Raw genomic sequence first — 18,261 nt, 5'->3', positions numbered from 1 at the left:
GAAACCGGTGATTTCCTGTCAATTTGATAAACAAAAGGAATCCCGGAAATGAATCCGGAATAATTCGTACTTTAATGTTATCGCAAAACTTCCGGTTTTAATTTTGTCAAATCGAAAGAAATGTAAGCAATGTCTGAGAAATTAATCATTTTGAGTCATTAAAATCATTTCAATTTTAAACTGTTGCCTTCCCTAAACTGTTCTTGAAGGTTTTTAGAAAAATGGTAAGAAATTTACTTAGTAAATGCGATGAAACATCAATACAAGTTCGTTGATGCTATGAATCTAGTTTGACATCAACAATTTGAAAGGGGCACCAACTTTTCAATCATCTCAAAACGACCGAAATTGTGTGAAAAAATTTCCGGATCCTTGGTCTGCTCCCAAGAGGAACACACTACATGTATCACAAAATCATCAAGGCAGTCAGTACTTAAAGGTTATAATATTACAGTACAAATTTGGATAGCTCCATTTAAACATTTATCTTATATTGATCACTTTAATAAATGTGTCAATCAAAACTGTTTATAACACCTTCAGGCTTCTTCATTTTTTCAATGTTTATACAAAACACTTTTGCAAAATCTATTTTTAAAAATAAAAAAAGCTCCACCTGAAGCAGGATAATTAATGATATAAAAGATGCAAGTAAAACAAGAAATTACTAGTTTAAAAGGTTAAAACCTTTATCTCCTTGGAAAATGTTTGACCTGGAATTATTATTCTTCATATTTTATAAGGTACACTTAATCATAGGTCAATAAATAGGCTACTTTTATGAAGTTTGGTTTCAACTAACCCAAATAATTCAGTCGTAACATTCTGCTGATCTACGATTATTCCATTAACGCCTGAATGCATTCACAATGAAAAATCTTCAATCAATCATTTGGAATTAGCTCGGGATTTACCTATCTCGATAAAATTGAGCTGATTGCTGATTGGTCACCTCTTCTACAGGGCACACATCAAAATCCAGGATTCGTGAAGAGTTTTTATTGTGTAAGGAGTTCAGGCCCTCGCAAGTAGGAGAGATCGATTACGGGGAGGGACTGAATTATTCAGGTTAGGTTTCAACTGGTTCACCTTTCTTTTTGAAGATATCTGAAATCTAGTTCAATCTGACTACTTAGGACTTCCATTTAGTCCCTTGGAGCCATATCTGACTTTACATGAGGACCAAAGTAACAACAGTATAAAACAAAATACCTTCTAAAACACATTTCTACATGGTTTGATTTGATTTCACTTCTTTTTAGACCACATTCAGCGTGACTGGCATCTTATCTTTTCTGTTATAACAGCTTTAAAACCCATGGCCTTCTACCATGTGATTTAAAATTGTACAATGCAAAATAAAACACATCACAATGTTTAACATATGATTTAAACTTACCAAATATGTGACAGATTTGACATTGACTATCTTGTTCATGACTAAATCATTCAATCTACCAGGTGTGGCTACAATAATCTCTACGCCCTTCGTGACAACATTGATCTGTTCTCGTCTATTTCCACCACCATATACACAAACACTGAAACAAAGTTTTTTAAAAGACAATATTCAATGTAGGGTAAGTCAATACTCCTTTATAGTTACAGGTTATCCTTTCTTACAAGGAATGTGTAATAAAAGCTTAACAATCTCCATAGAAAAAATATATTTTCATGATGATGATGGACTTCATTTTCATTTCCAGCACATTACAAAAAAATAAATGTGGATAGTGTCCACATGTGGACAAAGATGATGCCCCCCCTTGTATAGCATATAGTTATAAAGGGACATAACTGAAGAACGGTAAAAGTGACGCTACCCAAATTTGAACTTGATCTGAGTTTTGTGGTAATAAGCATTGTGTGTAAGTCTCATAACATTTGGTTGAGGCTAACTTAAGTAGAGAACAGAAACTAAAAATTCAGCAATTTTTCTATTTGTAAACACGCATAACTCTAGAACGGTTGTGTATAAGTTTTATAACATTTGGTTGAGACAAACTAAAGTAAGAGAACGGAAACGAAAAATTTGTACTTGATCTTAGTTTTGTGGTAATGAATATTGTGTATAGGTTTCATAATGTTTGGTTGGGGCAAACTTAAGTTACAGAATGGAAACTAAAAATTTTGCAATCTTTCGATTTATAAAGGGGCATAACTCAATAATGGTTAAAGTGACACTACCCAAATTCAACTTGATCTGCGTTTTATCAGTGGAAGTCAAAATTAAACATTGCATTGTATAAAGCATTGATTGTAGTTGATTCAACTATAATCATGGACAAAGGATGATAACTCCAATTTTAAAAATAACTTGATATTTAGAAGAAAATAAAAATTTTGCAATTTTTTCATTTATAAAGGGGCATAACTCTAGAACAGTAAAAGTGAAACCACCAAAATTCAAACTTGATCTGTGTTTTGTGGTAATAAGCATTGTGTATAAGTTTCATAGCATTTGGTTGAGGCAAACTTAAGTTAGAGAATGGAAACTAAAAATTTTGCAATTTTTCCATTTATAAAGGGGCATAACTCTAGAACGGTTGAAGTGATGCCACCAAAATTCAAACTTGATCTGTGTATTGTAGTAATAAGCATTGTGTATAAGTTTCATAACATTTGGTTGAGGCAAACTCAAGTTAGAGAACGGAAACGAAAAATTCAGCAATTTTTCCATTTATAATGGGGCATAACTCTAGAACGGTTACAGTGACGCCACTAAATTCAAACTTGATCTGTGTTTTGTGGTAATAAGCATTGTGACTTAGTTTCATAACATTTGGTTGAGGCAAACTCAAGTCAGAGAACGGAAACCAATTTTAGGATGTACGTACATGAACGTACGTACAGACGGACAAGGGTAAAACTTAATGCCCCCACCGCTACGGCGGGGGCATAAAAATATTTTAAACACAGTTTTGATATAATCAAAAATATTTAATTAGTAAATTTATGAAAACTTCAGAATAGTTATGGGTTTTTCCTATGTTAGATTACCCTTTTTGGTATCTTAAACTAGATGTGTCAGTATGACACGAACCATTGCCTGCAGCTTAATTGTTAAAATGTACGTTTATAGGAATTCAAGTAAAGTTGAGGTATCAGGGATGTTAAATGGCAACACCATGCTCATGGGTTTATAGTGTGGCAACTATAGCAAAACTCAGAATGTTAAATGGCAACACCATGCTCATGGGTTTATAGTGTGGCAACTATAGCAAAACTGAGAAATTCATTATGCATTTGTTGAATGGGAAAGTCACTCAACCTGAAAGGACAAATGATGAACACCAGAAATAATATTAAAACTTAAATTTCATGAGAAGTCGAACACAAACATGATCTAAACAGTATAAAGAAGTGTTACAAAAATCAGCTGAAGTACTGCAGGCATAGTTAAAAATAGTCAGGACCAGTTCTATTTTATGAAATTTTCCAACTCTGTAATTTCGTCAAAAGTCAATCAACTAGAACACATGCAACTTAACCTGTAAATCATCATTATACACTAATGTACCAAAAATCAGCTCCAAATCTGCAGGCATAACAAAAGCATCCTGTCAAGTACTATTTATCAACAAATTTTTTTTGTAATAAATCATGTCACTGACTACTGGGCTGATGATACCCTCAGATAACAGTCAGCCAGCATCATTAATATAAATTCATATTCTATTTTCTTAAATAATCTTTCAATAAAATGCTCCGCAGGGCGCAGCTTGATACGACCGCAGAGGTCGAACCCTGAACAGTTGGGGCAAGTATGGACACAACATTCAAGCTTGATACAGCTCTGAATTTGGATTGTGATTAAATATTTGACACAGCATAGGTTTCTGACACAGAATGAATGTGGTCTAAGAACTTAAAAATTTTAAATTGGACATTCACCTATTATGGTCCAATATCCAAAATCTAAATACATGGTTAGATTCAGCATATCAAAGAACCCCAAGAATTCAATTTTTGATGAAATCAAACAAAGTTTAATTTTGGACCCTTTTGATCTCAATGTGGACAAAGTTGATAACGGGGCCCAAAAATCAAAAATCTAAATACATGGTTAGATTCAGCATATCAAAGAACCCCATATATTCAATTTTTGTTGAAATCAAATAAAGTTTAATTTTGGACCCCGATTTGGACCAACTTGAAAACTGGGCCCATAATCAAAAATCTAAACACATGTTTAGATTCAGCATATCAAAGAACCCTAAAAATTCAATTTTTGTTAAAATCAAACTAAGTTTAATTTTGGACCCTTTGGACCTTTATGTAGACCAATTTGAAAATGGAACCAAAAATTAAGAATCTAAATACACGGTTAGTTTCGGCATATCAAAGAACCCTAAAAATTCAATTTTTGTTAAAATCAAACTAAGTTTAATTTTGGACCCTTTGGACCTCAATGTGGACCAATTTAAAAACGGGGCCCAAAATCCAAAAACTTAATACACGGTTATATTCAGCATATGAAAGAACCCCATATATTCAATTTTTGTTGAAATCAAACAAAGTTAAATTTTGGACCCCGATTTGGACCAACTTGAAAACTGGGCCCATAATCAAAAATCTAAATACATGGTTAGATTCAGCATATCAAAGAACCCCATATATTCAATTTTTGTTGAAATCAAATAAAGTTTAATTTTGGACCCCGATTTGGACCAACTTGAAAACTGGGCCCATAATCAAAAATCTAAATACATGGTTAGATTCAGAATATCAAAGAACCCCATATATTCAATTTTTGTTGAAATCAAACTAAGTTTAATTTTGGACCCTTTGGACCTTTATGTAGACCAATTTGAAAACGGAACCAAAAATTAAGAATCTAAATACACGGTTAGATTCGGCATATCACAGAACCCCAATAATTCAATTTTTGATGAAATCAAACAAAGTTAAATTTTGGACCCTTTGGACCTCAATGTGGACCAATTTAAAAACAGGGCCCAAAATCCAAAAACTTAATACATGGTTAGATTCAGCATATTAAAGAACCCCAAGAATTCAAGAATAAAACCCCATTGAAATTGATCAAGAAATAAGCAATTTATACAAAGTATATTCTTTTGCACAATACTGTGCAATTGATTATTTCTTGCTATTGCGCAATACTGTACAATTGACAATTTCTTGCTATTGCCCAATATTGTGCTATTGGATATTTCTTGCTATTGCGCAATACTGTGCAATTGAAGATTTCTTGCTATTGCGCAATACTGTGCAATTGAAGATTTCTTGCTATTGTGCAATACTGTGCAATTGAAAATTTCTTGCTATTGCACAATACTTATTGTATAATAATTTACACATCCTGTTTGGTGTGTATTTCCTACCATATCATTATTATTTGCTTTTAAATATAAATCAGAAATAACCAACTTAAAATGGAAAATTTTAAAAGAAAAAAAAAAGGAAAAAAAGAAAAAAAAAAGAAACCCCCCCCCCAAATTTTTTGAACCCCCTTATGATTCATCACCCCCAAACTCAATCCCAGCCTTCCCTTTGTGGTATGGTATCTTGCAGTACAATTTCAGAGAGATCCATACAATTGAACACAAGTTATTGTCTGGAAACTAGAAAAATGCTTATTTTTGGCCCCTTTTTGGCCCCCAATTCCTAAACGTTTCGGGCAATTACCCCCAAACTCAATTCCAGCTTTCCCTTTGTGATATGGAACCTTGTAGAACAATTTAAGAAATATCCAAACACTTACACACAAGTTATTGTCATGAAACTAGAAAAATGCTTGTTTTTTGCCCCTTTTTTGGCCCCTTATCTTAAAATTTTGAGGCAATTACCCCCAAAATCAATTACAGCCTTCCCTATGTGATATGGAACCTTGTGGTACAATGTCAGAGATCCATACACTTACACACAAGTTATTGTCTGGAAGTTACAAAAATGCTTATTTTTGGCCCCTTTTTGGCCCCTAATTCCTTAACTGTTGGTACCATAACCCCCAAAATCAATCCCAACCTTCCTTTCATGGTATTGAACCTTATGGTAAAATTTCATGGAGATCCATTAACTTAAACTAAAGTTAGAGTGCGAAAACTAATGTGTCTTCGGACGACGCCGGACGACGACGACGACGACGACGCCAACGTCAACGTCATACCAATATACGACCAAAAAATTTTCAATTTTTGCGGTCGTATAAAAACTGCAAAAATTTTACAACTTGCCATTATATGTGGGGAAAGAAGAAAAGTAAAACTTATCTTAATAAAAAATGAATGGGGGATGTGTCCATCGGATACAGATGATGCCCCCATTTGCATAAAACGTTATAAAGGGACATAATAATTTTCATTTACCTGTGTTTAAAGTAATTGCAAATGGCTGATATTTTTGTTCAAGCATATTGTTTTTCTTAAATTGTTTAACATTTCACAGCGGTATAACATGTTATTTTAATTATTCTTCCCTTAGTTTATTTATTTTGTATTTACATTGTATCATACATCAAATTTATTTGTTCAGTATACATGTATGTTCACTGGTGTTAATATGTCTTTTGATTGAGTTAAGCCATTTCAATTGATATTTTATAGTGTGTCTTTCTATGATGTGATGTTACACTATTGTTTCAGAAAAAGGGTGAAGATTTGGTACCATTAAAACGTTTAAACCCGCTGCAATTGTTTGCACCTGTCCTAAGTCAGGAATCTGATGTTCAGTAGTTGTCATTTGTTGATGTGGTTCATAAGTGTTTCTCGTTTCTCGTTTTTTATATAGATTAGACCGTTGGTTTTCCTGTTTGGTTTTACACTAGTAATTTTTGGGGCCCTTTATAGCTTGCTGTTCGGTGTGAGCCAAGGCTCCGTGTTGAAGACCGTACTTTGACCTATAATGGTTTACTTTTATAAATTTTGACTTGGATGGAGAGTTGTCTCATTGGCACTCATACCACATCTTCTTATATCTAATTACTCATGAATGGTAAAAGTGACGCTACATAAATTCTTACTTGATCTGAGTTTTGTGGTAATAAGCATTGTGTATATGTTTCATAACATTTGGTTTAGGCAAACTAAAGTTAGAGAACGGAAACCAATTTCGGGACGTACAGACGGACAAGGGTAAAACTTAATGCCCCTCCACCATGGCATAAAAATTAGCTCAATCTTTCCAACCCTTTATAGTGTTACTGTTCAATCAATTATTCAACAGAAGTTAAATCAATGATTTGGATAATCTCACCTTTTAATACCTTTGTAGTCAAACTTTTTAACTTCTGTTTCAATCTGAAGAGCTAATTCTCTGGTGGGAGACAGAACTAAAACATTTGGCCCTCCTCTTTCTTCCCTAGGTCTGAAATAAATCAATGAAAAGGACATTTATTTTATAAATAGTTAAACAAAGGGTTTATTACTCAAACTGATCTATCTATTTCATTCTCCTTCACATTTGGAGAGACCCTATTTATCAAAAATAACAAAAAAGAAAATAGTAGGGTGCCCAATGTCCAAAAAGTCCTCTAATTAACGAGTTCAAGTTAACGGATAACACACGGCTATTTTTTTTTGCAAATTATAGGAAAATCATTATATTTTACAATCATGATTGTCGTCGTAAGTTCCCATGGTCACGATTTTCTAAATTTTGTGTTTTTACAGGGTACCGCCAGATACCGTATTGTACATGGAATCTTTAACACGAAAAATATAATTATTACGCTCTTTGTTCGTGGTTAAAATAGTACTTATAATACAGTTTATACATTAAATTTATCATATAACAAAAGCCGAAAGTATTTAAGTGATTTAAGTATAATTATTTCAGCATTTTATTAAGACTAAAATTTTACCTGAAATTTACCGCATTTTCATCGAAAGCAAAATTATTACGTGTATCATCACGATATTTTTTACCTTTATTAAAGCAATAAGGCACGGTGCATGTGTGTGCCAAATTTCATGTGTGAAATAAAAGTAGTTTTGAAGAAATTAGCAATTAAAAATACAAATTAAGTCAACATTTTGGCATTGATTAAACACGGATTAGCCCGTGACATCAATCATTTTGTTGCTTACACTATTAGGTCATTAAGAAGGACAGTGGTCACTCAATACATTTCTCATTTTTGCTTGTTGTGTGGTTTATTTATTTGTTTTGACTAGCCAGCTAACTTTGTAAATTGTTATTATCTTCGAAGGAATATGTTTTGTGTCTGTTTTTTGAAAACTTTTTATTGAATAGATATTTTTGTTATAATTGTAGTATAAGAATCAAATCGGTCAGTTTCGTTTCACACCCGGAATATGGCACATCAAGTCTATGTTATGGTCTTGCATGATGTTTTCGACCTAAATTCCCCTCGGTGTGAACGACAACAAAAATGTATCACCGTTCGTGCTATAAATTATACACCAACAGACAGAACTGCAATAATTTCACAGCTGAATTGGCAATAGGTTTGTCCCAGCAAACCACTAAAACCTATATGTGCCAAGCTGGCAGCAGGATAAAAATTTCTGGATTGACCATTATTTTTCATCGCTTGCTACGCATGCTTATTTTATTTTCTCTTTTGTACACATTTATATCCTCAAATATCCTGCATTTCATGTTGCGGAGTATTAATTTTCATCCGGTCTTGTGCAAATTCATTTATTTTCAGTTCATACCAGGCCAAGTTATTGATTTTCAAAATCCTCCTCCCCTCCCTCCTTTCGATATCAAATGGTCGTCCCCTTTCTGAAAGCTGATGAAAGGACATCATCAATTTATAGTCTAAGAAAAGTATGATCATAAACATCATTACTGTAAAAACTAGGATTCTACTGGTACAGCATGTTTTACTAACTGACTGAATTATGTCAATTATACATTATTTATATGCCTGTCCCAATTCAGGATCGAGTCGGTATTTGAGTGGTTGTTGTTGGTTCATGTCTGTCAATTTTTTTTGTTATAAATTAGGCCGTTAGTTTTCTCAAATGAATTGTTTCAATTTTTTTTATATCTAGGCCTTTTATTGCCGACCATACAGTATGGTTTTTCTCAATGTTGAAGGCCGTACGGTTGCCTATAACTGCTTACTTCCACATCTCCTTAGTTTATATTATACAACTACATTTTGTATTACATAAAATTAACATTATCAATGTTCCATGTAAATGAGGTAAAGTCAGATGAACTCTGCTACAAAGACTTGTACACTTTGCTACCATTCCATACACCAAATATATTTGACCGACTACTAATAGTATCTGAGATAAATTTGAGGTCGAGGTCACGTGAACCATGTATGACCGACATGTAGACCTAGCAAGGATACCACATATTAGTAACCAACTAGAGTTATCCTAGAACTCATGATAAAAGAGATGCGAAGGATACCAAAGGGACATTCTAACTCCAAAGTGAGACATTCACATGACGAAAAAAAGCTATACAGTTTTTTAGCAGTCAATAAAACAAGGAAAATGAGGTCAAGGACAATGATTATATGACAGACGGGAACTTCGTAACACAATGGATCTATAAACAAAGTGTGAATCATCCAATTCCTCTACCTTCTGAAATATAAAGATATACAAATAGTTTACGGTGTTGCCGCCGCCACCATCAGATTGTATTCTGTATGCCTCGCATTCTGCGACTTGCTTCGAATGCGATTTAAAAAAGAACAACTGAAATTAGCTCTCTAACCTAAACCTGGTCGCTGGGCTTTCAACTTACCAGTAGACAATGAAACGTAATAGCTACTGCTAGCTTCGGCAATTTTTCACTGTTTAATTCAATCTGATTAAAATTCTGATCTATATTAACTCGCGTGCTCGTATATATAAGCTCATATGGGGATAACGAAATCAGAGATCTATACTTTAATTAGATTGATGTTGTTTACAACTCTCTTTTTGCAGATAATCTGTAACTTCATGTCAATTGTAGGCCAATTTATGCTCAATAAGGCATATAATTGTGTAAGATGGAGTGATTAACCTGTTTCTAGGTGTCATTTTGTTTTCATATATACTTTAACAGAAACCCTCCCCCTTTTTCACCGTTTGCAGTCTTTCTTATTTCTATACAGGAAAGATATACTCAGACCTGCGTTAATATTACACCAGTTTTGGAACTAAGTACAATTGTATGTGCTCCACACTCACCAAAAGAAAATTGGATATTTCCCGAGAAAATCATAACGAACACCTTCTATCAAACGACGGAAACAACATTTTTGGAGGGCAACTTATAAATGTTAATATCTAAAAAAAACATCTCCAGAGATCGCTTGTATCGAATCTTATGTAAAAATTTCGATTTTGGAAATTTTAATAGGTCAAGGTCAGTTATTTAACAGCTGAATGAAAATTGTAAATGTGCACCTTATAAGTACAAATGTAAATCTCGAACCATATTTGGCAACATAAATATTTAATTAGTCCTAAATATAGAAACTACAGTTATAATCCTTTGAATTATTCGAATTTATTCTGCTGTAAACGCATTTATGTAGGGCGACCAGCTATCTAAACATGACTCTCATTTTCCTTGAAATTTTAGCTTTGACCTTTGTCCTAATTTTAAGAAAATCGTGACCACTGTAGACAACGACGACATCAATATTTGGATGAGGCTTGTTCTCCTCTTTCCAATGATATCAAATACAGCCGTGTGTTATTCCGTTAACCCAAATCGATCAAATTCATTGACTGGACACCCTACTAAAATGGGTGCATAGGACACCATGCCCCATTCCATGCTGAGAGACCATAAAAACCATTCAAAATTAAAGTTCTAATGTAATGTTCTTAAGTGTTAAACTATAAATGGAAATAGGTGTCTGACAAATCTACACTCACAAGTTACAACTCATCAATGTCAAGCTGCTGTCTCACGATCAATTCATTCTGTAAAGTAGTACTGGAACAATGTGTGAAGAAAATTTTATATTCATTAACATATTGAAAATTTTAAAAAATCAACAAACAGGAAGTACCAGTAGGTGTCAGAAAGGGGGTAAAAAAAATGTTCCTATTCATCCTTACTAAATAAAAGAAGAATGTGTCTGAGGACACGAATTCCCAAGCTCAAGCTTTGCAATTTTCCAAGTTAAAAAGGGGCATAACTCTAAAACAGTAAATGACATACAACCCAAATTTAAACTGTGTCTGAGTGTTGTGGTTCTTAGCATTGTGTATGAATTTCATAAAATTTGGATGAGACAAACTTGTTAGAGTATGGAAACGATAAAATTTGCAAATTTCCAAGTTATACAGGGGCATAACTCTAGAACGGTAAGTGACTGACTGCCCAAATTCAAACTCTGTCTGCTAGATTTTGTTTTTAGCATTGTGTATATTAAGTTTCATAACATTTGGATGTGGAAAACTTAAGCTAGAGTGCAGAAAGGAAAATTGATACGGAGGGACAAGGGTAATACTTAATGCCCCCGCCTATGGTGGAGGCATAAAAACTAAAACGCCTGTCTGCCCTTATTGTTTCAATAAAAAATGTTGTGAATATGTTAATCGTTTTGTGTGTTCCGGGATGATTGTAATAATTATTAAATATTCTTGACATTGTCTGTATGTTATACTTACATAGGTTGGTTATCTATATGTATAAAAGCTGGTAGAAGAAAAGCTAATGTCTTCCCTGTTCCTGTCTGCAGAAAAGAAGATCAAATTTAGATACACGGGTAGATATTACATCATGATCAGCTATTATATCTGTTGAAATGTTTTACTTGAATCATAAGAATGATGAAATGCTCCGCAGGGCGCAGCTTGATACGACCGCAGAGGTCGAACCCTGAACAGTTGGGGCAAGTGTGGACACAACATTCAAGCTTGATACAGCTCTGAATTTGGATTGTGATTAAATATTTGACACAGCATAGGTTTCTGACACAGAATGAATGTGGTCTAAGAACTTAAAAATTTTAAATTGGACATTCACCTATTATGGTCCAATATCCAAAATCTAAATACATGGTTAGATTCAGCATATCAAAGAACCCCAAGAATTCAATTTTTGATGAAATCAAACAAAGTTTAATTTTGGACCCTTTTGATCTCAATGTGGACAAAAATGATAACAGGGCCCAAAAATCAAAAATCTAAATACATGGTTAGATTCAGCATATCAAAGAACCCCATATATTCAATTTTTGTTGAAATCAAACAAAGTTTAATTTTGGACCCCGATTTGGACCAACTTGAAAACTGGGCCCATAATCAAAAATCTAAATACATGTTTAGATTCAGCATATCAAAGAACCCTAAAAATTCAATTTTTGTTAAAATCAAACTAAGTTTAATTTTGGACCCTTTGGACCTTTATGTAGACCAATTTGAAAACGGAACCAAAAATTAAGAATCTAAATACACGGTTAGATTCGGCATATCAAAGAACCCCAATAATTCAATTTTTGATGAAATCAAACAAAGTTAAATTTTGGACCCTTTGGACTTCAATGTGGACCAATTTAAAAACGGGGCCCAAAATCCAAAAACTTAATACACGGTTAGATTCAGCATATTACAGAACCCCATATATTCAATTTTTGTTGAAATCAAACAAAGTTTAATTTTGGACCCCGATTTGGACCAACTTGAAAACTGGGCCCATAATCAAAAATCTAAATACATGGTTAGATTCAGCATATCAAAGAACCCCAATAATTCAATTTTTGATGAAATCAAACAAAGTTTAATTTTGGACCCTTTTGATCTCAATGTGAACAAAAATGATAACAGGGCCCAAAAATCAAAAATCTAAATACATGGTTAGATTCAGCATATCAAAGAACCCCATATATTCAATTTTTGTTGAAATCAAACAAAGTTTAATTTTGGACCCCGATTTGGACCAACTTGAAAACTGGGCCCATAATCAAAAATCTAAATACATGTTTAGATTCAGCATATCAAAGAACCCTAAAAATTCAATTTTTGTTAAAATCAAACTAAGTTTAATTTTGGACCCTTTGGACCTTTATGTAGACCAATTTGAAAACGGAACCAAAAATTAAGAATCTAAATACAAGGTTAGATTCGGCATATCAAAGAACCCCAATAATTCAATTTTTGATGAAATCAAACAAAGTTAAATTTTGGACCCTTTGGACTTCAATGTGGACCAATTTAAAAACGGGGCCCAAAATCCAAAAACTTAATACACGGTTAGATTCAGCATATTACAGAACCCCATATATTCAATTTTTGTTGAAATCAAACAAAGTTTAATTTTGGACCCCGATTTGGACCAACTTGAAAACTGGGCCCATAATCAAAAATCTAAATACATGGTTAGATTCAGCATATCAAAGAACCCCATATATTCAATTTTTGTTGAAATCAAACAAAGTTTAATTTTGGACCCCGATTTGGACCAACTTGAAAACTGGGCCCATAATCAAAAATCTAAATACATGGTAAGTTTCAGCATATCAAAGAACCCCATATATTCAATTTTTGATGAAATCAAACAAACTTTAATTTTGGACCCTTTTGATCTCAATGTGGACAAAGTTGATAACGGGGCCCAACAATCAAAAATCTAAATACATGGTTAGATTCAGCATATCAAAGAACCTCATATATTCAATTTTTGTTGAAATCAAACAAAGTTTAATTTTGGACCCCGATTTGGACCAACTTGAAAACTGGGCCCATAATCAAAAATCTAAATACATGGTTAGATTCAGCATATCAAAGAACCCCATATATTCAATTTTTGTTGAAATCAAACAAAGTTTAATTTTGGACCCCCATTTGGACCAACTTGAAAACTGGGCCCATAATCAAAAATCTATATACATGGTTAGATTCAGCATATCAAAGAACCCCATATATTCAATTTTTGTTGAAATCAAACTAAGTTTAATTTTGGACCCTTTGGACCTTTATGTAGACCAATTTGAAAACAGAACCAAAAATTAAGAATCTAAATACACGGTTAGATTCGGCATATCAAAGAACCCCAATAATTCAATTTTTGATGAAATCAAACAAAGTTAAATTTTGGACCCTTTGGACCTCAATGTGGACCAATTTAAAAACGGGGCCCAAAATCAAAAAACTTAATACACGGTTAGATTCAGCATATTAAAGAACCCCAAGAATTCAAGAATAAAACCCCATTGAAATTGATCAAGAAATAAGCAATTTATACGAAGTATCTTCTTTTGCACAATACTGTGCAATTGATTATTTCTTGCTATTGCGCAATACTGTACAATTGACAATTTCTTGCTATTGCGCAATATTGTGCTATTGGATATTTCTTGCTATTGCGCAATACTGTGCAATTGAAGATTTCTTGCTATTGCGCAATACTGTGCAATTGAAGATTTCTTGCTATTGTGCAATACTGTGCAATTGAAAATTTCTTGCTATTGCACAATACTTATTATATAATAATTTACACATCCTGTTTGGTGTGTATCTCCTACCATATCATTATTATTTGATTTTAAATATAAATCAGAAATAACCAACTTAAAATGGAAAATTTTAAAAGAAACAAAAAAGGAAAAAAAGAAAAAAAAGGAAAAAAAAATAAATCCCCCCCCAAAATTTTTTGAACCCCCATTATGATTCATCACCCCCAAACTCAATCCCAGCCTTCCCTTTGTGGTATGGTACCTTGCAGTACAATTTCAGAGAGATCCATACACTTGAACACAAGTTATTGTCTGGAAACTAGAAAAAAATGTGTTTTTTGGCCCCTTTTTGGCCCCAAATTCCTAAACGTTTAGGGCAATTACCCCCAAACTCAAACCCAGCTTTCCCTTTGTGATATGGAACCTTGTAGTACAATTTCAGAAAGATCCATACACTTACACACAAGTTATTGTCATGAAACTAGAAAAATGCTTGTTTTTTGCCCCTTTTTTGGCCCCTAATTCCTAAAATTTGGAGGCAATTACCCCCAAAATCAATCCCAGCATTCCTTTAGTGATATGGAACCTTGTGGTACAATGTCAGAGAGATCCATACACTAACACACAAGTTATGTCTGGAAGTTACAAAAATGCTTATTTTTGGCCCCTTTTTGGCCCCTAATTCCTTTACTGTTATTACCATAACCCCCAAAATCAATCCCAACCTTCCTTTTGTGGTATTGAACCTTGTGGTAAAATTTCATAAAGATCCATTCACTTAAACTAAAGTTAGAGTGCGAAAACCAATGTGTCTTCGGACGACGCCGGACGACGACGACGCCGGACGACGACGACGACGACGACGCCAACGTCATACCAATATACGACCACAAAAATGTTTTTGCGGTCGTATAAAAATGACTCAACTGCAGGGAAACAAAATTTTTTGTGCTGAATTTTATTCAGTGACTTCCACAAACTTAAGATACTAATACATTTTCAGGGCTCACACTACTTCAGAATCATAGGGAGAAGTGACTTCTCTTTTTGAAACTGAGAGGGAGAAGTGGTGAGATTTGAGAGAGAAGTGCTCGTTCACTCGCGGCGCTACAATGTTTGGTTTTACTATAATACAAAGGGCCATATGTATCTTATTTTTTTATATTGCTCAATTTGTACCTGGGAGTACAATAAAAGTAACAGTTCAAATTCAAAGTTGTTTAATTTTATCATATCTAGTTGCACAATCATATTAGTCCTCTTGTCAGAAAAAAAAAAACAGTTTAATATCTAGCAATAATAAAAAAGATTTTTTTTATATCAAAAAGGAAAAGAAAGTTGTTATTTCAATTTAAAATATACTCTGTTATGTTTGTGAAATTCAGTGGTTAAAAGTCTCATTTAAAAGATATATAAATTTAACACAGTTAAGCTTGGACATAGTATAGTAGTCCCAGAGTTGAGCAATTTTAATTAATAAATTGAAACAATTCATATACATGGAAATATATACATTAATCAAGTAGATCTAACCAAAAGTATGTTAATAATGCGCGTGGAATGCGTAATTTTTTCCTTTTGGGATCAATATTCCTCTGTCAGCTGTGCCATTCATTCTTCAGCAGTCATTATAGTAAGAATCCAGATTTCAGTCATAGCTGGTCCGGTTCCGATCAGTAGTTTAGTGCAAATATTTCAATGGCAGACGAAGAAGAAAAATTTACAAAAATAAACGATGTTTGACACGCTATTTGGAAAGGAATATGACCTTTTTAATGCAATACATGGATAACAAATTTACTTCAGGCAAATTTCATCAGGTTGTAATGAAGTAACGAACTTATTTTGCCAAAATTAGAATGATTTGATGTACGCTCTCTAACAACTGAACAAGTACCGGAAGTGATAAAAAATAGTTTTTATGAAATAACATGCAACCAACTTTAAAATCAATGCTTTAACCTCTTTTCTGAAGAAAATAAATCGTTTATGTCTTTGAATTTCTTTACTTTTTACTGAAAAATTGCTGTTTCATTGACTTGGTAAAAATTGAATATTGCCGATGACGAAAGCGACTGAAAGTGAGTATCGTTAACCACAGGGCGACAAGTTTTTGCTTTTGAGGGTCGGGCAAAGCGAAGTGACGGACGGGAAAGCGACATCTTCGCCCTAGTTGCCTGGTAGCGTGAGCCCTGCATTTTATGATTGATATAAGAACTATACACAATTGTAATTACTATTGGTTTCATTGAAAACTACTTAATTTTTGCATTTGTCGATTTACATGTGAAAAGTTGGTGGTAGATGAGTCACATGTTTTTTTAATACTTTCTGCAAGTCATTTACACATATCAAATGTTTATTTAGGCTATTAATGCAGAATTCTGTCCCATCTGGTTGACATACAGCCTGCCATCTGATAAATATTAAATGATCTTTTATACTGTAATGTAGTGTCGTCATGATTCAGCTATAGGAGTTACTCATTTTGTCTAAGTTCTAGTATTTTGTCTTATGCTGTTATGCAGAGCCCTTAATATTAATTCATAGTACATACCTGTGCTATACCTATAAGATCTAAACCTTGTAACAATACTGGCCATGCTTGTGCCTAAAATATATAAATCAACTCACATTTATTGTTGAGAATTGAAATTTAAGAAATTCTAGAAAAAAAACATAAGCAACGTGTCTTAATTTTGCTACATGTAGTTGCAGTTTTTTTTTTTTTTTTGTTCTTTACAAGTCATTGATACAAATTTGTGCCTTTTTTATATAAAACCATATAAATTATAGAGAAAATGACATGAAAAACCTACAATTTTTTTAAACACATATTTCCAACCCAAAAAATCACATTCACATAATTGCCTTCTTTATAACACTTGAAAATAGGAATAATAAACTGTTGACACAGAGATATGTCTCACCTTTATATAATTTTGATAGTATAATGCAATAGTAAAATAACAATATTTCAAAATGTAAACTATCCAAAACATGCAAAGTAAATGAGCCATGACTGAAGGTGCAAGGCCAATTGAACACAAGAAAATGTGAAAAGCCAATGCTTAATACAAGTGCATACCAAATACCATTGATTTATCATAAGTGGTCCGAGGACACAGTTATCGTCCTTAGATTTTCGTTGTCTACAAATATAGTCCTAGTGTGGACAGTGTATAAATTGCAAATTTTTTTTCATACACTTTACAAATTTATTTCTTTATATTTTATGCATGAAATATTAAGTAAAGGGATGAAATTACATGTTAAAAAAATTTGGGTGCTGAATCTTTAGGTTAAGTAGTGATTTGGTCCAGTTCAAAAAGTTCAAACACTAGTATGTCTGAAGCTGTCAAGCTGAATTTTGACCCCCTTAACATAGAATTGTCAATATTTTGAGTTAGAGCTGGTAGACATTTCTATAATTTTGATATTATTTGTCCCAATAGTAGTATACTACACTGTAAAAATCTTTTTGAGATAGAGCATGTGCGATTTTTTTAATTTGAATTTATTGTCTAAAACAAATGCACTACGAAATAACTGTGTTCTCAGGCCTAAGAGATGAATTCAAGAAATGTAGATTCTGTACTTTGGCAACTTCCCTGAATGGTTTGCTGGTTTCAATTTGTCATACTCAATAAAAGTAAAGGATTTAAATCTTATTTGAAAGAAATTCGGTTAAAATGTCCCATTTTGGCATTATATGGGTAAAATAAGCATTTTATAGCAGTTTCCATTTATATGCCCAAGAGGCATGCTGACTTTCTATCTGACAGCTTTTTATTCTTTGATATTTGTGTTTCTATGATTAATTCAAATTCTATTAACCATTTGTGAACTCTGAATGTAGAGAAAAGTAGATTATCACAGAAAAAAATGTGCAAAATGTGTTGTAATTA

The 18,261-nt window shown here is 33.1% G+C and overlaps 1 protein-coding gene across 3 annotated transcripts in view; it reads right to left on the bottom strand.

The window, feature by feature from the left end:
• LOC127727156 (probable ATP-dependent RNA helicase DDX53) overlaps positions 1-18,261 on the bottom strand; it is a 68,684-nt gene that overhangs the window by 10,716 nt on the left and 39,707 nt on the right. For all 3 annotated transcript variants that reach the window (XM_052234603.1, XM_052234605.1, XM_052234604.1), the window contains 4 exons: positions 16,911-16,964; positions 11,568-11,632; positions 7,216-7,326; positions 1,400-1,541 (listed from right to left, as the gene is read on the bottom strand). In XM_052234603.1, the coding sequence (XP_052090563.1) occupies positions 1,400-1,541; positions 7,216-7,326; positions 11,568-11,632; positions 16,911-16,964 (372 nt within the window). The remainder of the gene's footprint in view (positions 1-1,399; positions 1,542-7,215; positions 7,327-11,567; positions 11,633-16,910; positions 16,965-18,261) is intronic.

This window comes from Mytilus californianus, unplaced genomic scaffold (genome assembly GCF_021869535.1).
Source record: "Mytilus californianus isolate M0D057914Y unplaced genomic scaffold, xbMytCali1.0.p SCAF_19, whole genome shotgun sequence".
In the NCBI taxonomy this organism is placed as follows: domain Eukaryota; kingdom Metazoa; phylum Mollusca; class Bivalvia; order Mytilida; family Mytilidae; genus Mytilus; species Mytilus californianus.
The sequence above is the reverse complement of the archived record's forward strand: the minus strand, read 5'-3'. Positions and strand labels throughout refer to the sequence as shown.